The 22,088-nt window shown below is 40.9% G+C and overlaps 3 protein-coding genes across 3 annotated transcripts; 2 read left to right on the top strand and 1 right to left on the bottom strand.

Annotated features, from left to right (window-relative positions):
• Nucleotides 1–4,483: 4,483 nt before the first annotated feature.
• Nucleotides 4,484–6,513, top strand: pthlhb (parathyroid hormone-like hormone b). Its single transcript, XM_047034484.1, has 3 exons — nt 4,484–4,833; nt 5,131–5,238; nt 5,874–6,513. The coding sequence occupies exons 2-3, from the start codon at nt 5,132–5,134 to the stop codon at nt 6,262–6,264; spliced, it is 498 nt and encodes a 165-aa protein (XP_046890440.1). The 5' UTR covers nt 4,484–4,833; nt 5,131; the 3' UTR covers nt 6,265–6,513.
• Nucleotides 6,514–7,472: 959 nt separating this feature from the next.
• On the top strand, nt 7,473–9,575 carry LOC124476401 (galanin receptor 2a). The gene is made up of 3 exons (XM_047033521.1): nt 7,473–7,481; nt 7,584–7,658; nt 8,658–9,575. The coding sequence occupies exons 1-3, from the start codon at nt 7,473–7,475 to the stop codon at nt 9,573–9,575; spliced, it is 1,002 nt and encodes a 333-aa protein (XP_046889477.1).
• A 269-nt stretch (nt 9,576–9,844) lies between these two features.
• Nucleotides 9,845–18,147, bottom strand: LOC124477274 (cytosolic carboxypeptidase 2-like). The gene is made up of 20 exons (XM_047034973.1): nt 17,990–18,147; nt 16,942–17,144; nt 16,644–16,826; nt 16,402–16,509; nt 16,163–16,313; nt 15,287–16,072; nt 15,015–15,174; nt 14,780–14,906; nt 14,512–14,612; nt 14,299–14,396; nt 14,040–14,103; nt 12,569–12,652; nt 12,420–12,467; nt 11,940–12,020; nt 11,687–11,740; nt 11,464–11,539; nt 11,136–11,327; nt 11,000–11,054; nt 10,161–10,295; nt 9,845–9,931 (listed from the first exon to the last, which is right to left on the bottom strand). The coding sequence occupies exons 2-20, from the start codon at nt 17,069–17,071 to the stop codon at nt 9,877–9,879; spliced, it is 2,688 nt and encodes an 895-aa protein (XP_046890929.1). The 5' UTR covers nt 17,072–17,144; nt 17,990–18,147; the 3' UTR covers nt 9,845–9,876.
• Between the last annotated feature and the right edge of the window lie 3,941 nt (nt 18,148–22,088).

Genomic DNA, 22,088 nt, shown 5'->3' with positions numbered 1-22,088 from the left:
ACAAAAAGAATGTGCAAAGTGCTTTCTCAGAGAAAAGTTAGATGAGAGGTGAAAACTGAGGCCGGGAGAGCTATACCATTCACTGTGCCCTGGTGAGCTCTAGACGGGTGGCCTCTCCCCATGCAGGGTAAAGCTGTCCAGAAGCTGCCTTCAGCATCCGTCTCTGTCTGCCAAGCATTGCTCTCATGTCCCAAGGCAGGCTGGGGGAGGGGAGGGTAGGGGGTGGGGACAAGGTCGCTCAACAAGGCCTACACATTGAAAGGCGTCCATTTAAAATAACCTAAGGATAAATAAATATATGTTCACTGTACAGTAATTGGTCAGGAAGCTGTCGGAGGCAAGCTCATTTACAGTAAGTGGATCAGCTTCTAGTCAGTAAAATACACTTGGCTCCAACTGTGCATTATAAAGATTGGAAATTTCAGGTAAGGTTTTCTTATGTGTCCAAATGGTCACAGAAACACCCCAGTTTTAATTTTAATAGTAAGCTCTTCAGAACTAATGATAGTGAGACCCATGTTTTGTTAGTCTCTAAAGTGTGAAATCACGTTACATAGTTAGATAATAGTAGATAATAACAGGACATACCCGCATTGTGTATTTTCAGCTTTGAATAATTGCAATTGAAGTGTTGATATAAGATATCCGACTGCAACTAGATGCATGCATTTGTACACATACACCACCTACACCCACATATGCAAATACTGTGGTTGAACCAGCCAGCCATGTTGACCAACTGGCTTTACTGTGGTTATTCACTGTAAGCAAAGCACACATTAACAGATTGAATTTGCCTTTCACATAAACCAACAAACAGGCGGAGTCAGCCTTTATCGTAACAGTTTATGTGTGGTCGTTGGGGTAAACCTCTATATCATATTTCTTACAAATGTTGAGGGAGATAGGAAAGTTAGGCCATTAGCAATGAGACAGAATCTGTCAGAACATAACATCGGAAAGCTCAGAGAACTAAGAACAGCTTTAACAGCAGTTGTAGTTTAGCAGGCCATTCCGACAGCATTGCCATGGCACCACAAGCCACAGAACATAAAAGACCACAGTGGGTTTTAATGCTGTGTGAAAAATGCCACCATGACCAAGTGAGCCTACCCAACCCTCCACCCTCCCTCCCTCCCTCACACTCTACTACAGAGCTATCTTTACCTAGGCACTCGGCACAGAAGTAGAGAGAGTGTCGGACTGTGAGCAGTTCTGTGTGTTCTTTGGCAGCCAGGGCAGGGGTTTATGGAAATGTTTGGGTAGATAGGTCGGGAGGGTGACAGCCATCGGTGGTGACTGTTTGGGATTACAAGCCCCATCCAGCTGGCCTGGGGTCTGTCTCTAAGGACAGGAGCAGAGAGAGGAGGCATCAGACCTGGAGCTGCTTGTGGTCCAAGGAGGAGGAGCCCACCTTCTGATGCTGGAGACCCACGGTAGAGGAGGGCAGGCTGGGCAGCCACAACCAGACGTCCCCCTGATGCTCTGCTAATGATATCTAACAGGAGAGCAATGCTTACTAGCTAGCTACCACAGTGCCTACCTCAAGAAGACAGGACAAAGACTGTGGACTTTCTGCTCTTTGAATCTCAATTTTATGACTACGATGGGCATCTTTCTAACAATCATAGCAGGGTTATTTTTCTTGTGCGGTCAATAATAACTTTTCGACTTTAATGCCAGTCATTACGACAATTAATATATTTACATGGGTTGAAAAAAACCTTGTTACTCCATACTGGTGAGTTAGGTCTTAGAAAAGTAATTCCCAGTTGCAAGCGTATTGAAGTTATGTGTGTTCACATGTTGGATCAGGCAAGATAAACATGCAAAATCATAGCTGAATTACATACTAGTAGTGGACTAGAAAATGGGCAGCACTTTAAATTGAGGTGACTATAACTACCATGTACCTACACAGCACTACCAATTGTAAAAAAGCACAAAAACACTTCCCACATTCTGCTGTTTTATCCAACAGCAACCAGCATTTCTGAACAAAACATGTTTCTTATTGTTAATTTGACTTGTTTTGCAAATAACTGTCTTCACTATTGGACGTTTTGTTGAATGAAAGGTAACTCAGGAATATATTGCTCACTTTCCAAAAACGCTTTAGTTGAGGCACGTCAAAATTATACAAAGTTATACTCTAGTGTCTTCATGATTAGCGGACCTATGGTTGCCACTGTTTTGTTTCATGTTTTAAAACTACATGTCTGACATTAACAGTAAAACTTTTACAATCCACTCAGCGGAGAAGGTTCAGAATATGGGAATCATTGAAATCCCCAACAAATGTCCCATGGTCCAAATATATAAAGTAGCGCAACAATTTTCATGTGTTTCAGGATAAATGTGCCATGCTATGATTGTAAAGTTGTTGAAAAGGATTGGAACAGAGTTGGGGGAGGCATGGGGAAGAGGCTATTCCAAGGAGGATGACAGTTAAGATTGGTAGGTGTGAATGATTTGTAGAACAGACATTGTACAGTATACCTCAAATTAACTGAGAGAAGTCGTCTATAATTCACTTAAAAAAATATTAAAAGGGAAAGAAAAACTTTCAAAAAACTGTTTTTCAAGGAAGGTCCTTGAGGCCCTTAGAACATGTTTAAAACTTGGCTATATCATAAAAAGCTCATTATCAAATACAATTGTTTTTTTTTTCATACAATGAAGGCTATCAAATATTTTTGGTGGGTGCACTGTTAGTGTGTTCTGACAGGAATTATAAGTTTAACAACCATGTAACTACATAGCAATACCTTTGGTAAAACATTGCAGGTACACAGGAATTGCTATGTAATGTAGTGGTATAGGCTATTACATAGTGTAATAAGTCACAGTATGGGGAAGTGGTGTAATGGTAAATGGACTGCATTTATATCGCGCGTTTTCTACCTTAGCGGCACTCAAAGCGCTTCACAATTTTTGCCTCATTCACCCATTCACACTCACACTCACACATACTGACGGTGGCAGAGCTGCCGGGAAAGGCGCCGGCCTGCCCATCGGGAGCAACCTGGGGATCAGTCTTGCTCAAAGATATTTGGGCACATGGCCTGGGAGGAGTCGGGAATCGAACCGCCAACCTTGCGATCAACAGACAACCCTCTCTACCCCCTGAGCCACAGCCGCTGTGTAACAGTTAACTAGATGCTGTAAAACGGCAGGTGACGGTGGTGACACCGAAACAATTTTTTCAAGAAGGTAGAAAAAGAGAGCCAGAGAGTTCTGTAAGTGTGAATTTCGAAGTGTGTCATTCAGAAAGGATGACAAATGGACAGCGAATGTTATATGTTGAGAGTGAAATTTAGAATGAATCAAAAACAGCTTTTCTGGCTCTGATACTGTATGGTACTGTATGCCTGGAAATTGAGAAAAAATTTGACTTGACAGAATGGAATCAAATTAGGTGTTTTTTCCAGGTGTTTGGTCTGGCCAGTTAAAACTGTAGAAAGGTTTGGGGACAGAACCTGGGTCCGCCATTAACCGACTCACTACCTTGAGGCACTGTAGAATCCCTTGCTGAATTGAATCATGAATACTTTTAAAATACTGATCCCTAAATTAAGGAATCAGCCATCAGCTGTGCATTGCTTCTTTTACAAACAAACTGAAAAGTTAAGGCACTTAAAAATCTAATTTTTGATTTTTTCTATTCACCAAGAGACGAAAGTTGTTGAATCCAGTAAGATGATTTACTTATATGCTATATATATACTTATATGATTTACTTATACAATGGTCCTGGTTAGTTTTCACACTTTGTTTTCGCATTAGTGAATGACTGTTACTGTCCAATACAATGTGCAGAAAGTCAATGTATGTACACAATGTACAGCCTAGAAAGCAGACAGTATCCTGCCGAATGCAGGAAAGATACTTGAAAGGCTAGTAAGACACTTCACTGTGTCTACTCTGTGGCAGTCTGATGAAGAAGACCACTAGAAAATTGGGGAGGTGAGCCAGTAGTGAGTACAGTGCTGTGGGTTGAGTTACGTTGAGGTTACATTGGGGTTCCCTTGGGGACGTTGGTGAGGCCTAGCTATTTATCTTGGAGACTAGTTCCCACTGCTCCCTCCCTGCACCCTTTCAGACGGGTCCTAGTCCATGTCATTCAACTGAATGGTTCCACACACCTGCCATTTTTAACTACAGCTTGTATTCAATATAGTGAGTCATTGTTATTCTGGTAGCACTTGCACTTGTATTCTAACCAAGATAAAAACACATGACCACTATGTTTTATAACATAGTATAGTTTTAAACAGTTTTTGACATCAGTAAGGTGTTGCCATCGATGCTCGGGCGCCACCTTCCTGCTGGTGTTTGTGTGAGTAAGTAGGTGTGTGTGAGGTGCATGCGAGTGGGTGGAGGGATTTGAAGGAATGGGCAGGGGTAGTGCCTGCAGCTTCATCCAAAGCAAAGTTTCCCTCTCATTATGCTTTGCACTTGCAAACACACCAGTTTGCTCACAGTGACTAGGCGGCACAGCATGCAACACACGCTTCACCTCCCCTGCTACAGGAACGGCAACACCAACATGATGTTGTACCGTGCTTCATAACCTTGCAAAAGGAGCTACTGGCTTAACAGTAGCTGATGGGCTGCAGCTTGCTTCTCCATTTGAATGGAATAAAAAGCTAAACACAGTGTTGGAAGGTAACTCAGTGAGCCTGACACAGGGGAGTTCTCTAGGTTAGCATCAGACGGATTAATTCAAACTGATTTTCTTTGTTAGCTAGCACCAAAAAAGACAAAAGTCTATTTTGTGAACTTGTGGACTAACACATTTTGTGGATAACTTATTTTGGAGATCTGTTGCATGTAAGTCTTTTAGTTAACTTTAAAACCTTCTTGTCTTATTCACTTGTTTGTATAGTTTAGAACCAACAGGCTATAGCTCTTGATTTCTGTAGATGACTCATCAATTTGATATTGTGGGTCTCAAGGTAGTTGTATTTTGCTGCAACACTATAACACGCTTTATATAACAATGTTAAAAGGTTTTAAGTTACAAGTGATTTTATGATTAATATTACACATACTCTGAGATAAAATGTTGCCAATAATGGAATACATTTATACATTTTTACAAAATATTAATTATTTTGTGTTTTTCAGAATGTTGTGTTCCACAGGCATGTTTCACCAGTGGAGTCTTGCTGTTTTCTTGCTGTGCTCCACAGTTCCTCTCTACGGGAGGCCAATTGATGAACTTGGTAACAGAATGTAAGTTGCGTTGTCACCAGCAGCCAACAAATGAGCTTTTCCAATGTAGCTTCATCTTACATGATTTTTTGTGGGAGTATTTAAATGGTTGAGGAGATCATGAAGATTAGTTGAGTCTATTTAGTGGTCAGATGTACGAATACATTAACTTGTACAGTATAATGCTTTGTATGCCAGAGTTGAAATGACATAACCTAGTAAAAGTTATGTACTGTAGTATTGCATGGGTAAACCAAATGTATTCACAAAAATGTTAAAGATTTGCGTTTCTAACTTGCTAATGTACTGAAGTAAAGTAGATATTTATCTTTGTGTTATGTGCATATTGTCCTGTGTAGCTCAATTCAACAAAACTGTCAAACAAAAGTCAGTGGTTCAATTAATGATATATGGCTTAATGTTCGTCTTATATTTTATATTAATTTAGACATCACAATCTCAGCTCTCCCACATCTACCACGTTGTCTTTGTTAATGCTGCCACCTATTGAGGTCAATTGGAACATGACTTGTCAAATAACACTTCACAAATTGTTCCCAATAAGTGACAAACATAAATGTTTGACTAAATCAATCCTAAGACATTCTTTACTTTCTGAACATTTTAAACACTCCTAAAACCTTTCTTGTTTTTAGACAGAGGTCCGTCAGCCATGTCCAGTTAATGCATGATAAGGGCGACTCACTTCAAGAGTTCAAGCGTCGCCTTTGGCTCCAGAAGCTATTGGACGAGGTGCACACAGCTGATGAGCAAGCCCCGACCCTACATAACAGACCCAACATTCACACCTTTATCGGGAGTGTTCTCCACCAGAAGTCCACCGGAGGCACCAAAAACCCGTCTGTGTTCCATCTGGACCGGGAGGGGGGAAACCTACCCCAGGAGACCAACAAGTCCATGGCCTATAAGGACCAGCCACTAAAGGTGGCCGCCAAAAGAAAGAAGAAGGTAAGAGCAGGCCGGCGGAGGGAGAGTGAGAAGAGAAGAAGAAGAACACGTTCGGCCAGAACACGAGACCGTGGATAGTCTTACGTGACCATCGGGTTGTTCTGCGTAAGGACACTGACTAAGTCCAGCGTGACTGACTCCTCATTCCTTAAGACAATATGGCATTTGGCCTTTTTTTATTTTTGCTATCATTACTTTCTTCATATTTAGTGCTTAGATTCAGTGTAATTTGATGTATATGAGATTTACAGGCTAAGATATTTTTGTACTCCTATAACAACATTTATAACAGTAAGTGACTCTTATAATAGTGGGATTTTGTTTCAGACCTGGGTCAAAATACAATTAAATTAAAATTACATCAATTATCTGTGCTTGACTGCCCTTGTTTGGAACAATGGGAGGATAAAAAATGCAGTCCACTGCACACCCCAGTGTCACCCCAGAATGAAGCAAATGCACTAGTATTTGAAAGGATTCCAATAAGAATGTTCACCTAGGTCTATTTTGTATTCATATTTATTTGGGATTGTCTTGTCCGAATGAAAAAGTTTTTTTTATAAATGCAATTTATTATCCTGAAAGACTTCTAACTAACCAGATTTCCATAATTGATCAAGCATATCATAAAGAGTTTTTCGGTAAATATTGTGTCTGTACATAATGATATGACAAAAGGACAGAACATTCATGTTTTACTCTAAATTTAGTTTTTATTCTAGGTATTCAGTATTTCTAATCTATATCATTACAATAATAGAAATGCTCAGACATAATTTATTTCAGTTGAAGTGTATATTTATTTTGTGAATGTATCTGGGTGCTGCTGAGTTTATACCATAATGCACTTTAGTATTCTACATGTTCTCTTTTGTGGTTGTACATTAGACATTTTAGTTTATTTGTAGTTCCCTTTTTACCCCTAATGATCTGTAAATGATTGTGTCTATCATCAAACCCACTCTCAAGATTTTACTAAGAAGTTGTACGATGTTGACACTAATTTAATTTTCACTTGCACTGAAAACACACCATCGGTTATAAATATTAATTAAACAGTTACACATGAAAACATATTGATGTTTGTATTTTATGTTATATTATGTTTCTATTGGATTGGTATAGTTGTTTACTAAGTTTAATATTAAAAAAGATAACCATGGGTTAGAGCGTGGGATATCACGTGTTGCAATAAAAGAAAAAAAATGCGGATTGATAAAATAACTTATCAAATTGTTGTGTCATATGGTCTTGTCCTATCCTTTACTTGGTGTACCAACTGTGCCATGGCTCAAGTGAGATAAAATTGTCAATGTTTTTGTTGACTGTTCAGCATGAAATGGAACCAGATGAGATTGGTAATGTCACACTTGAGAACCATGTGGTGTTTTTAACAGTCTCTGACTGTACATGGTAATGGAGAGTACAGCAAATGCATCAGTGTAGCTACATCCTGTACTAAGAGCTGCAGCGTAAGCCATTAACAGACAAAGAGTCATAAACACTGTAGAATGGCATGATAAAGCCCGCATCGGAAGACTGCAGCTCACACCAGAGAAATCAATCTAACAATGGAAGAGGCATTAATAACTCACAGAAGAGGGACATACAATCAATAGAGAGGTTGTTTCCCTGAAAGAGTACACATTTATAAAGATACAATTAAATATGACACTAAAATATGCACTCCTGTTAAGAGCAAACATTTTCAAAGTAAGTCTCACAAACTAAAAGTAAAAAAGGCTAAGGATTAGTCACTGGAGTGTCCTACTAAGATCTCTTCCTTTAGTTTGGCATTAAAATTCAAGCTACTGCATGTGATTCAGGTAGATTAAAAGATCATTATATAGGTCAGAATGATGCATACACAGGTTTAGACACAATGCAATAAGCATGAAATTATGTGCATACTGACTTATTTAATTTATGTAATGTATTGAATCTCTGAAATAATGTTTAAAACAAATCTAGATATGGGTATGGTCTCTTTAAATCCAGTCAAGCATAATCAATCTGACCTTAGTGATGTTTGCCTTTCTCTCCCCTACATTCAGCAAAGTTCTATCCTTTGAAATCCCAGCCGTTTGAGTCTGAAGCCATGGACATTGCACATAAGGCCATTGTCCAACTTTCTGAAACGATGTAAATCCTCTAAATTGCAGAATGGCTAAAGGATTTATTTGTAGGACACCACTGCTTATTTATTTTGCTACATGTGTGGATTAACCAATGAGCATGAATATGAGGATCCTTCAATAATCACGCTATGGTGAGTTAATCACAATCATATGAATATTACATCCTATGCAGAGCATTTGAGTCAGGCAATAATTCTACCATTAAAACAAAATCCAAACTGATGTAGACACTGTTATTAGGATCTTTTTTATTCATTGCATTTTTTTTAAATTACTAGTTTACCAGAAACATGAATTGCTATAACCACTTTGTTTTTTGAACATTACATACAGGCAGTCCCCAACACCTATGTGCTAATCTTTGCCTGTACCTGTGGGCTGATCCTGGGCATCGGCTTCTGTGCCAACTTACTGGTCTTCTCCCTGTTTGCCAAATACAACACCCTTCGTAAGAACCGTCTGGACATCCTGCTTCTGAGCATGGCTCTGGCTGACTTCCTCACCCTGCTGCTCATCCCCTTCACTCTGGATTCTGCCATGAGCCACTCCTGGCCCCTTGGGGACACTTCCTGTAAGGTCTACCAGTTTCTCATGGCCTTTTCTCTGGCAGCAAGCACCTACTCCCTGTGTGCCGTGTCCATAACCCGCGCCATGATCATCACCAACCCATACCACCCGCCTACCATGGACCTGGTCGTCCTGATGTTCATCCTGGTCTGGGCTCTCAGTTTCTTCATCAGCTTGCCCCTGCGTATATTTGCCACTAAGGAGAGCCTGAGCCCTGGGCAGGTCAACTTTACCTTCTGCCTGCCTACCATCCAAGAGCACCACTACCAGGTTATCCTCAGCCAATTTGTGCTCTATTACTTTGTCCCAATGCTGGTCATCGCCTTCAACTACGTTCGCCTAGCTGTCTTCCTTCATAAGAGTCCAGTCATGTCCATAGCAAGTGCCAGGAACACCCGGCGTGCCTCCCTAATGGTGTTCCTGGCAGCGGGAACCTTCTCTGTGTGCTGGCTCCCAGGCTACGTGCTGGAGCTGTGCGTTTATTTGGGGCTGTACCACCACGGCCAAGCCTGGGAGATGTTTTACTTCACCTGCACCGTGCTCCAGTACCTGCACCCCTGTGTCAACCCTGTGCTGTACGTACTGCTCTCTAAGCGTTACCGCCACCGGAGGGCAGTCTGGCTCTTTAACTGTAACAGGAACAGAGTGCAGCCGCAGGTCATCAGTGTCACAGAGATCTTCTAGAGAGGACAGCTTCTAGCAGCAGGGCTCAGCTGGCCTCACTGAGATAGTAGACCATAAACTGCTTATAACTGTTTAGCAGGGAGGATTGTTTTTATGTACATTTGTGAAGCAACTGTACATGTGTTGAAAACATTGTGGCAATCTTTTGTTGATGAGACATTGTCTTGACATAACCACAAAACAAGTTGAATACTTATGTACTATAATTTTTACAGTGATTTCACATTTTAATAGTCCTAATGTTAAAGCAGTGAACAGTGTTATCTCACAGATATTGGGGAGTTTCCAGTCTGTAGGCGCTTCAAAACTTTCCTTTAGATTTCCCAGTTTTGCTCTTCTTCTTGTTGTGTTTTAGTCTGGATAAATGGATAAAGTGATAGGAATTACAATATTAATATATCAAAATGTGTGAATTATTAGTTATTCTGGTCAATCGGACTGTTGGGGATAACTCTATCCCTTAATCTGCAATGGTCTTCTATGTCACATGCACTAATCTTTGACAGTCATCTTACACAAATGTTTTGCTGTCTAAACAGGCTAATCATGCAAGAAGGGAACCAAGTGTCGTCAAGGGTCACTCACCTTTGGAAACCACCATCAACATGGTCAAATAAAGGGCATGAGGGTAGAAAGAGCCAGTCCATCTCAATTGACCTATTACCAACAGTCACCTCCTCAGGAATAGTCTCCCTCTCAGACTCTGAGGATGGCTCCGATCTTTGGAAACAGATTTGAACACAAAACATGACTAAATCTGGTATCCTTAAAGCACTACAGTAAAGACTGTTCCTTGTTCCGCCTGTAGTTCACCAGCTAGCTATTTACTCAGCACAAACATCTTTGGTCAAAAATTTTTTTATCTGGTGAAAATGTATGCATTCGTCTGGGGTAGACCTCTGTGTTACAACTGCTTCCATTTGTACAATTGCAAAATTATCATAGATTTATTAGTGCACTTTCAAAGCACACTTTATTTTCTATAGAATAGCGATAGAATAATAGATCACAAAGAAGGTTTGGTCAAATCTACTTGAGACAATTAGGAACCCAAACCGAGACTCATACACGACGCCTTAAATCATTTTGGAGTTGGAGGACATGAGGTGATGTAGCTAGACTCTTGAGACATTGGTTCATAACAATTTATTGAGAATAAAGTAAATTCTCCCTCTGATTGTCTTGTAAATCCTTAGTCTTCTTTAGTCGGGTTGTCCCTGTCGTTCACACCTTATTCCATGCCACAGGCGACATTTACACTGTTGGCCCTGAACTGTGCTGCTTTTGCCTCCTCTAATACAAAACACACAAACACTTACAGCAAATGTCATACTATATTGATAAAGCTTCAGCATGTTAGCAGACTCAACAGCAACTTTGTTCAGCATTGAATAATCAGCAGACATATAAATCTTTGCTCCTACCTGATGGACTTCAACTGTAGATTTTCAGGGGCTGTGAATAATTTGGGGCTTCTCCCTGGAAAGAGGAGGATAAGATATCCTCATATCAGTACTGAACTGTTAAATACCCAATGATAGTGAATAACATGATGATTACATTGGACCGGGGATAGTCTTCCAATGGTCTTGTCTCCTGCAGCAAACTCAGCCAGGCCTGGCAGTCTCCTGGGTCTAGATCGGCGATCCCGTGGCAGCTGTGAGGGGGGCAATGTGGGCCGTAGGTAGGAGGGCACACAATGTTGGGGCAGTCTTGAAGCACGAGGGCTGTTCAGAACCCCACAGTCATAGCCTGGAAGGAACAAACACACAAAACAATCGCCATTTTTTAAAACTAATTCATAAGATGCAGATTTATTATGAATCGCAACTGAAAAACATCAGTGTTTTTATGGTTGTCAAAAGTAACACATTCCTACTAACTCTACCATTGAAGGTCTGTCCGAGAGTTAACTGCAGCCGGCTCCTTACATAATTCTCCATTATGTGCTGTAGATATTCAGACTGTAAACAAAAAGAAAGTAATGAATCATTCCACATACAAACATAAAGCAAACATTTCCAGACGGTTTTCAAAGGCGCATACTATATTTATTAAATATGGTAATAGCAGTCCATTTGGAATAGCTGAAGGGTAGAGAAAGGTTATACCTTTGATGTCATGGCACTCCTATCAGTATTAAAGACTAGGTAGAGTACTGACACCTGAAAAGAGCATCACATGCACAAATCATGCATTAAACATGAAGTGAAGAAGTAGCAGTTACAGAAAAGTCCCTCATCAGACGATGGGGAGAAATAAACATAGAAATATTTCATGCATGCAGTGGGAAGCAAAATGCTTGATTATTTTTATGGATTGTTAATACAGGCCATTGGAGACAGTTCTCCTTGAAGGCTGTACCTTCTTGTCTGGGTGGCTAGACTCCAGAACGGGAAGTTGTTTGTCCGTCCATTTTGATAGTCTCACAGTAGAAGCCTTGAGCTACAACAAACACAAAAAGAGATAGGAGGAGAGAACAAAGGGGAAGGAAGGGGGGGGGGGGGGAAGCGGGGGGGAAGTGACCACACCATTTCTTCTAGCCAGACAGTGTGTTTCTCCTCTCTCCCGTTTTTCTCTGACTTGCTTTCCTTTTCATCAGATTGCTGAGAGATGTCGGCCAGGTGTATTTCTCATAAGGACGTGCAGTATCGAGTGTGAAGTTATTTGAATGAGCGGTTCGCCATAAATAAATATAAACAAAAGCTAAACTAAGAGATGGAGCCATGGATCCCTCCAACTCACCCCGTTTGCCAGATCACAAAAGTATTTCATTTAAACAGAATGAATGGCTAATGAAATTGGTTCATCAGTGATATCGAGGGAACATTATACCCAACTCACAGGCTTTAATCCGTTGCCTTTCTCCAGGGTATCTTTGACATCATTCTTCTGCAATGTAAATCGATAGATGAACTGCAGTGACAAGCTTCCTGAGTACATCTTATTGACATGTTGATGCTAGTCCGTGTTAAAGAGCAGAGTATGCTTACCCTTTTCTCTTGTATCTCTCGACCTCGCAAAATATTTGACATGTTCCTCTCCTTTTTGGACTTCAGCTTCTTAAGACTCAATACCTGAAGCAAAGGAGATGCAGATACATTAATGTTAGCTGTCACTTCAAATACAAGGCCAACTCATGGTTGATCTCACTGTAGTGGCTGGCCAAGCTTTGTATATTTCTGTCCACTAGGGGTGGAACGGTATGCTAAAGACACGGTTTGGTTCATACCGCGGTTTAGACATCACGGTTCGGTACGAGTTCGGTACAGAGGGAAAAGCAAAACAAACCAGGTTCCTCTATACAGGCGCATTGAAGATGACATGTAAATTCCGATGGCGTCAGTGATTTTTTTGGCCCTATCTATGTGTATCTAATGGCTGGTTAAGCACTGTAGGGAGGAGAAGTTGGACATTTTTTTTTGTCTAGTTCCAGTTATTGGCACACCTGGGTGATGTGGGTCGGATATTTTTAGTCATTTAGCACACGCCAGATGCGTATTTCCACTCACCCCACAACCAGTAACGTGTGGTTATGTCAGTAAGAGGCTAGGCAGTTATGAGTTATGAAAGCCAGATTACCTAATTAGGCTAATATGTCAAAACAGTAAACGCAGTAAACAGTACAAGCAGTAGTTTACAGCCGCTGAACCACATATAGCCATCTTTTTTTCATACCAGTCTGTTTGAAACGATCGAAAACATGTTGTCCCTTTTGCTGCAGTAGTCCATCTAGGTCTGGCGTAGACCTCTCTCTTGTTATTAACACATTTTTTAAATAAAATCGAGCTTGGAGAAAATCCTCAACTCCGTGACACCGCTGTCCGCTGCTGTCATTTTGACTTGAATTTTTCTGGGATTACGCTTACAATGTAGCTGGTGTAATGAGTTGTGCTTTTCAAAGTGCATGTTTAATAATAGATCGAAGTGCGCAAGTGAGTTTTTCGCTTGTCGTCCGCAGTGAACGGACAGTAAAAGCACTGCTTATTTTACATTTTTACGTTTGAATTGTGGCAGGGTAGGCAGTGCCTACCTTGCCTACCCAGACTGCATGTCACTGCCCACAACTGCTGAACTGATGTGACACACAGTGCTTGTCTCATCCACCACTCTCTCGCCTGTACTACTGTACCTGACTGGGAAACCAGAGTTTTCCCTCTATCTCTCGTGGGGTTGTCACCACTCGCCATACTCGTCCTTAGTCCTGATAGCTATCTCTGACTCACGGCGGCACCAATCATAGCTTTAGAGCTACAGATTAGATGTCCCTAAAGAACACGAGTATGTAACAGTTGTTCCGCATTACATTAATTAATTTGCAAGCGAGTTTTATTTATTTTTATACCGTGTATTCTCCGTGTAATTTCATGCACCGTACCGTGACGCCCGTACCGTACGGTTCGGTACGAATACATAAAACGTTCCACCCCTACTGTCCACGCAAAAACATAAGTAGTTATTTACCTTACTGAAAGTTTGACGATGCACAGGAGGCCCATCAGAATCTGAGCTGTTGGAGCCACTGGTGCTGAAATCAGAATCAGAATTTGGTTTTATTCGCCATGTAGATTTACACAACCACGGAATTTACTGTCATACAGGTTGGTAACTGAACACATCTGTATAATTCTGTGTATAGAAGTTTCAAGACTTTTTCTTTTTGTAATAAACAGAGCATCAGTGAAGGCTCAGTGACTACTGATGACATAAGGTTAAACCATACCTGACATCACATAGTGAAGCATCTGTAGGCTCAGTGTCCACAGACAAGCCAGCTTGATGTCTCACCATCTCCTGCAGCTCTCTCACACACACACTGTACTGCAAAGCAGAGAGACTGCTTAAATCCAGAAGTCTTCAGATTCATACAAAAATGTTTTTGATCTCTGGATCATAATGAAACAAGGCCAGATTTACTCTCAGACAAGCACCCCACCTTGGTCCTGTCGGGGTCACAATAGTCCAGTATTGTGTCACAGAAGTGAGCCCCCAACATCTCTAGGTCCTTAGTGCTGAAATGGGTTCCCTTCCTCTTCCCTAAAATCAATAAGTCAAAAGTTGACATTTGAGTACTATTGGTCCAAACCTCTGACAGTACTTTAACATGTGTGCAACAATAGCCTCAGCTAATTAATGTGTTTGGTGGTTACATATGTTTGCTATTTTCTCATAAACATTGAAACGAGTAGTAGTACAAGGTGTACCAATGCTGGAGCCACAGAAGGAGGTTTCTAGGGTGAAGCTATTGAGGACACCCAGCCTCCAGAAAGCCACCCTGCCTGTCCCTTCCTTACTGCGCTGCACCTTGAACTTACAGCTCTGGAAAGTGAACTGAACACACATGATATTGTGTTATGCACATGTTAAGCAGAAAATGCATTGACACTTACGCTTTGGACTGCAGTACAAATAAGGAGAGGGGGGAATCAATGGTAGTACCATGTCTGGGCAGTTTTTGCTTAGCATCAGTGGGAAAACACGTTCATGTGGATGCCTGTCAGTCAGACGGGAGTTCTCACAGCCGTAGATGAAGACGTTCTGTTTACGACTGTGTCCGTGGAGGTCACAGTATAACAGTACTTTACGTTCCTCAGACAATCTGTGAATACATTGACAAATTTCTACGGTGTAAAGGTCAACAACACACACTCTATTTAGGCTTATACCCACAGTGAGTGTACTAGCTAGAAAAGTGACTGGAGGAGCTGTACCTCTGGATCATGGTGCGTGTAGCACAAACGGTGGGAAAGGAGTCCCTCAGGATGGATTTGTAGTTGCGGTTCAGATCCCTGCCTGTCAAGGAGCAGCGGTAGTTCCCCACTATGACGCCGTCTGGATTCAGCATGGGTACCAGCTTGAATACAAAGGCGTTTCTGAGCACAGTGGCATCCGGCGAGTCCCCCAGTAGAAAGTTGAGGATTCCCTTCATCACCCACGAGCTGTTCGTCTCTCCAGGGTGGATGCGTGCAGTTAGAACTACAGCGGGCTTATTTGTGCCATCCTTTTCCACTTTCTTGGATGGATTGGTCACCGTCAGCACAGGAACTAGGTTCCCTGCTAGGGAGCGACACAGGGTCCGGACCTTACAGAAACGTGAGCGTCGAGGGTCGCGCTCGATCTCTGATAAGTAGGCCCACAGGTTGGAATAGGTGTAGGGGTAACAGTGGGCAAAGTAGCAGGTGTCCTGGTCATAGGGGAAGAAGAAAGTCCAGGCTAGGGAGTAGCAGGGCTGACCTGAATGCTGGCGGCCATTGCGGTAGTAGGATACTTCTTGACCCACTCTGTGCCAGCCCACTCCCTGGAGCCTGGCTTTCTCCACTGAGTACAGCAGGGGAAGCTGGCCCTCTTCATATAGGCTTGTCACCTTAAGCAGGTTGGTAATGGTAAAGCGGTATTGCTCCCTTACTCGGGTGTTTTGCACCCGGAAGTAAAACCACTGGGTGTGCTTCTCTGTGTAAAGGTCGGTCCTCAGAGAAAGCTCATAATCAAATTCACCACTGTAAGAAAATTTGATTTCACAATACATCCATGTCACAATCAACAAACTATTTCTTAAAACTTGGGTTCATTTTGTTAATAATTCTTACACTTTCACAGCTTTCAGCAGATTACCACTCTCAAACCGGCCTTCAAACAGCAAAGTGGAGTCATCAGGCCCATTGAGGGACACTGCTGCAGGGGAGAGAGAGGACAGGCAGCCCCTACCCACACGAGAACCAGAAAAGTAGTTCTCCTGGTCTGCTAAAAAAAAAAAAAAAACGAAATACAGAATATGTATGTGTTGAATATAGCATTTTGGGGAATTCTTACCTGTGTGATAAACTACCTCCTTGTGTGTTGTATACAACGGTGCCTTCCTTCTCTTCTGGGGATCTCAGCCAATAACTCGTGTTGACCTTAGAACACAGACGCTCTGGGAAGGGAGGAGCCCACTCTAAACAAACAAAAGATACAGTCTTTGTCTGTGTTCACAATGTTCTTGCAAGGTTAAAGACCAATATGATCTGATAAGAATCCAATAACTGGTTTTTAAACATCATCAGATGAGTATAGCTTGAAGTGACTCACCAACATGAAAGACTTCTCCTAAGATTACCTCACATTCAAGAGGCCAGCGTGGCAGTGTCTGGGACACATTGCCAGACAAACCATACAGATGGTGAGGCTCTTTGAGATGAGGCACAGCTCTTCCTGACAAGTACTCAAAAACCACCTGGTTGGTTCTGGGTAGTGGAAGCATACCAGTCACATCTGTGAGAACAAAATATATATATTTACAGCACATGGTTAGAATACAAATTGTGTCTACTTTTTTTCACTCATTTTACTCATTTAAACTGTCAATCTCTGTTGGTGGTCATTTTACCCTTTTTCTTGTGAGAAGGGTCCTTCACGTCAAACTCCTTCACTACTTTATCCTCCAACTTCCCCTTGTCTTCATTAAAAGATGAATAGTTGGGCGAGCAGGGCAAAAGCCCACCGACCTGGACTTTCATGTCATCATCTGTGTTACCGGCGGAGTGGCGTGTGGATACATATGCTTCCACTGTGGGTTGATATCTTTATCCTCTAAAAATGCGAAAATAAAAATTATAGTTGTAACTTTTTTTTGCAACTTATTGTTTGACGATAGAATACATATATTTTATGGTCATCCTTCTAACGGGATATACACCCTAATCATCACTCCTGCACCATCCACTATTGTCAGACAACCTTTTTTATGAGCCATTTTGCAACACTGTTGCGCTATTTGGGTGATGGCATATTTCCAGAGCACTTCCACTGCTGCCTGGAGTACCATTATACTCTATTTTAAAGTGGTTATCGCCATTTGACCAGTTTGCAACAAGGAACCAAACTCTCCTTAGAGGCTAAACGTTAGGAAATGGATGAGGCGGTGCCAGTTTACCAAAATTAGCTAATCAACCAATTAACAGTAAAACAGAAATACTGAACTGTAGGCTACTACTGTTCTAGCCTACTTTTCTAATGGTAGTCTACAACTAGTATTACAACCTTTGTTAAATAATACTAGTAACCTAGTAGTATAATAACAAAAACCCATATTATTACTGGCACTACCAATGCCTTGCTTCATTAAAAACCATTTTAAGATGATGAATTATTGACAATATAGATAGCTAGAATAGCTATTTAGCTACCAGAGTCTCTACAGTGTAATTGCAAAATGGTGAATACTGTAGGCTACTCGCTCAACATTTGGCATAGGTAGTCTAGTCATCTGCAACGCCACACACGACATGATACAGCTAAAGTTACTGCCAAACTGCTAGGCTAACTTAACGCTAGTTGGCTGGCGAAATTAGATAACGTCGTTGGCACTGCCAAGTCAATGCAAACCATACGCTACCCCTCAATCCCATAGCAATATCCATTAAAGCATAACCTACCGCAAGACTGAAAGCATGCTTAACTCAAGCTGTTTGAGGCCTCCAATGTCCGGCTTCGTATTTGAACTGGTCTGAAATGGCTTGGTAATTTGGCTGAGTTTGTACCGGTTGTTCTGTCACCATGACAACTAGCATGGCGCGAAAACACCTGTTTGTGACATATGGTATGTGTGTAAATAACTGATTTAGAAAGGTAAAATTATTGTCTGCTGTAACACTTAAAGGAAACACAATTAATTTACACACTTGTTTTGTGGCACTGCCTATATTGGAGTGCAATATTGCACCAAGAAGGCGCTGGCATTGCCTAACGCTTGGGGCAGTGTTCACTCAGTGTTGTTCCCATCAGAAACTGTGACCGCATCAGTATTCGCAGTAGTAACTATAGTAACATGTTTATCTGAAGGTAAATCAAATATAGTAAGGTAGCTTAAATTTTCTCTGATATGTTTCTAAACATGTATCTCTTTGTGACTGCATGCACGAGTTACATTTGTAATAACCTACCTAACCTAACACTAGAGACCTACATTTAAAACCTTGAATAATCATATTCTACTGTGAAGAAAAGAAAGAACGAAATACGTAGCCTAATGGACCAGCACATTGGGTAAATAGTCAAATAGGCACGGGCAAACGATGTGCAGCTGCAGTCAGTTTGTGATAGGTTGCAGCTTTCGGTGCAATACACTGTTTGGTGCTCAGGTGGGCCCGGGCCTTTCTGTGTGGAGTTTGCATGTTCTTCAGTTACATGATACTGTAGGAACAGGCTGCAGTCAGATAGGAACATTCTCCTCTACTGGATAATGACACCAGTGCATTACATGTATTACTGCTTTGCCCATGGCGTTTGGAGTATTCCATAATCTCATGCCTTGAAAAAAAACATGCAATTAAAATGTATTCAACACAGAAAATAACCTGCATAAAGCATGTCTAGGCTGACTTAAAATACGTGATAATGTGACAAATGTATTCAATTTTTTAAACATGGAAAGAAAACAATAATGTAATCTTGCTGCTCAAAAGTTATCTTTTCATTACGATACCATACAACCATCAAATATTTGTGGTAATTTGCTGTTATACTTTGTTAGTTGTTTTAACTGTGACAGCAATATCTTTGGAGGTATGTTTATAAGGATATACCCTTGAAGAGAAGGAATAGGTCTATTGCCATGAGCTCATCATTCCATGTGCAGTCCAGCCCAGTGTTGCCTGTTTATTTATAGACCTCTCTAAGGTTCCCTTGCAAAGGGTTGCTCCCTGAGCTGTAGCCTATTTGGTTACAGGACTTCTCTAGTGTAAGATGAAAATGTGTGAGCGCAAATACTAAGGAGGGGTCTCTTGATCTATAGGTTGAAGTTCATGAGACCCTGTGTGTTCTTCTTGGTATTCTGATAATATATAATATTTATGAGCAGCTGTATCATAAAGAGTACACTTTTAGAAGATTTCTTGTAGACAAATTATTTGAATAAAAATGTAAGACATCTGAGGAGGAATTTAATGCTGTTCACTCAATTTTTTAGTTAAGAAGCTCCATGGGGAACCAGGATTAGATTAATTATTACAATAATAAACCTTATTCAATTTAAATCCTACCTGTGTCTCTGTATTGTAACTGATACCCCTTCATATACAAGTGCTTTGAGAGGAAGTCCCCATGCTGTCTACAAAAAAAGGGTAAGACTTGATCAAGTAGCCAAATCATAATCCGGAATAAGCATGAGGACCAAGCATGCAGAGCATATTCCAATGAACCAAGCCTCCTGGATCCTGGGTGTCCTGTTTCACCTCTTGCTATATGCCTGGTCACCTATCAGCAAAAACATGGCCATCAACTTCAGATGACAGCTTTCTAAAATTGGTGGCAATCAAAACCCAGGAACTGGCATGTAGCTCGACTGGGGTGTCTCCTTACAAGAAAGTAAGACTTGGTCCTGAGACACTTCAGGGCGAAGGTGTCCTTCTCACACACTAGCGGCAAATGAGAATATCATAAACACAGCCTAAGTTTGATTCAGCCAACAATTTCACACTCTTAATTAAAAGAAATTGTGCTCAGTCTTGTCATTTTAGCATTTCATATTTAAAATGCATTGGATAGGACATACAAGCTGTAAATGCAATCACAATGACACACGTCAACTTCAATATAGGATTTGAAACTATGTTGTAATGACACATTGTCATTATTCTTATCCATACTAAAAGTCCTGTAAAAATCTGTATGGGGAAGTCAGACAAGTATGCTACCTGTCACACATTAGCTGCATCTAGCTTCCTTTAAAGTATTTTGTTGACCTGAATTTACTATTTAACCTGTACATGAACAGCAACAAAAAAATCTTAAATGAAAAAGTTCACCAAAGAAACCTTGGTCTGAATGGTCACTGAAACAGACTACTGCATGGAAGGAAAGCTGCTCAGGTCACCCAGGCACTCACCCTTCTCACTGAGGCCCTGTCATCGCAGTCCCTGCAATGCATCCATCTGGCCAAGTCAACTGCCCCTTATGTCATTTCCAACAACATAGTTGGCATGAGAATGAAATGATCCGAAGGCCGTTATCTGGAGCTGTTGACTGCAGACTGACTTGCTAAAAATCCTGTTTTATAACATAAGCACATTGGCACTTTACTGTAATATACTGTACACAGCATGCCAAGAGCAAACACACACATAAACAACACCTACCGAACAAGTCAAGGAAGTCAGACAGAAGTTCTAAGTGATTACCTCATGCTTGTAATGGAGAATGCCCATCTGAATTCATAGTGTCAGATATCACAGGAGTTACATAAAACGGAATTTTGGGAGGCAAACACCCCACCATATCTACTATCTACCAAGAACAGGACCCTACAACTTATGACCATCAGCTAATCAGATCCTTCCCTCACCTTCACCTAAGATACACTAAATCTTAAGAATAGTCATTATGCCATATACAAACATGCACCCTTCTCCTAGTCATTACTCTTCTCCTTCCACTCTTCCTCTGCTTTCCAGATTTGATTATGTAACAAAGTCGAATTGGTTAAACTCACTCTGCAGTATAAATACCAACCATTGAATTGCTGGGCTTTCAGTGGCATTTCTGGATAAAGCAGTTCTTATGAAAGGTGGTCAATTGCGTGCATGAATAGCCAAGACTGAATACCGAAGAGGGCAAGTGAGGAATGAAGAGATACTGACAAGTGACACAAAAACACCTATGACACTTAATAGTTTCCAACCATCTTTGAAATTAGTGGAGCTCCGGGAAACCACGGTAGACACCCAGAGTGCCTGTCATTCATTCATTCCTGACGTTTCTAAAAGTACAACCACTCAATGACATGTGTTGTTGGTGTGGTCCTTTTTCACTTGTGAACATGTGTATAAGCAGAGTATCTTACATTTGAATCAACATTGTCATTTTACAAATAGAATATTTATTAATATAAACAAGCATAAATATTGACTGCTAGGAGGTCAATACATGCAATACAATCACATGACTGACCCACCTCAAATGTTCGTATATGTGTAGTTTTACATTGTGTGTAAGGGAGCAGTGAGCAGTCATTTAAGATCTTGACTTGAGTGCATGCATTTTTTTTTTCATGCACCATGCATTTTTGGGAAATTTACCAATTTGTTCACCATCTTAGTTGCGGGGATGGTAGATTTACTGAACTTAATATTAAATTGGGCAAAGTGTACATACAGTGTTTACACCCGAATCTCTCAATGACCTAAAGGCTAGGTAGGTCAAATTTCTTCAAGGGGCCCCATGTTCCAAGTTGTAAAATGCAACCCTTTAAGCACTGGAACTGGGGAGTGTTATTTTGGCTGTGGCTTCCTTAGGACACTATTCTCTGTGGGTACTCAAGTGTCAGTCATGCCAGCAGTTTCCACTAAAGCATAGTCCATGAGGAGTTGCAAAGATTTCTACTTCAATGACCTTCAATAATTAATTTACAAAAACAAGAAATTCAACAAAAAAAGACCTCAAATCTAATACCTGTTTTAATTGTCTTTATTCAATTTTATATTATATTAAGTGATAATTAAGTGTAGGGTCATTTAAAAGTTTGACAGTCATCAAGGC

The sequence above is a fragment of the Hypomesus transpacificus genome, chromosome 14 (genome assembly GCF_021917145.1).
Source record: "Hypomesus transpacificus isolate Combined female chromosome 14, fHypTra1, whole genome shotgun sequence".
Lineage (NCBI taxonomy): Eukaryota > Metazoa > Chordata > Actinopteri > Osmeriformes > Osmeridae > Hypomesus > Hypomesus transpacificus.
This window is presented reverse-complemented; position numbering and strand designations above follow the sequence as displayed.

What these genes read in the sequence shown, in the direction of transcription:
- pthlhb (XM_047034484.1), top strand. Translation starts at nt 5,132, where the DNA reads ATGTTGTGTTCCACAGGCATGTTTCACCAGTGGAGTCTTGCTGTTTTC. An exon ending in GATGAACTTGGTAACAGAAT is followed by an intron (nt 5,239 to 5,873) that starts GTAAGTTGCGTT and finishes TCTTGTTTTTAG; the next exon opens with ACAGAGGTCCGTCAGCCATG.
- LOC124476401 (XM_047033521.1), top strand. An exon ending in CCTGTACTAAGAGCTGCAGC is followed by an intron (nt 7,659 to 8,657) that starts GTAAGCCATTAA and finishes CATTACATACAG; the next exon opens with GCAGTCCCCAACACCTATGT.
- LOC124477274 (XM_047034973.1), bottom strand. Translation starts at nt 17,071, where the DNA reads ATGAAAGTCCAGGTCGGTGGGCTTTTGCCCTGCTCGCCCAACTATTCA. An exon ending in CCCTTCTCACAAGAAAAAGG is followed by an intron (nt 16,827 to 16,941) that starts GTAAAATGACCA and finishes TTGTTCTCACAG; the next exon opens with ATGTGACTGGTATGCTTCCA. An exon ending in AAGGCAACGGATTAAAGCCT is followed by an intron (nt 12,021 to 12,419) that starts GTGAGTTGGGTA and finishes TGTTTGTTGTAG; the next exon opens with CTCAAGGCTTCTACTGTGAG.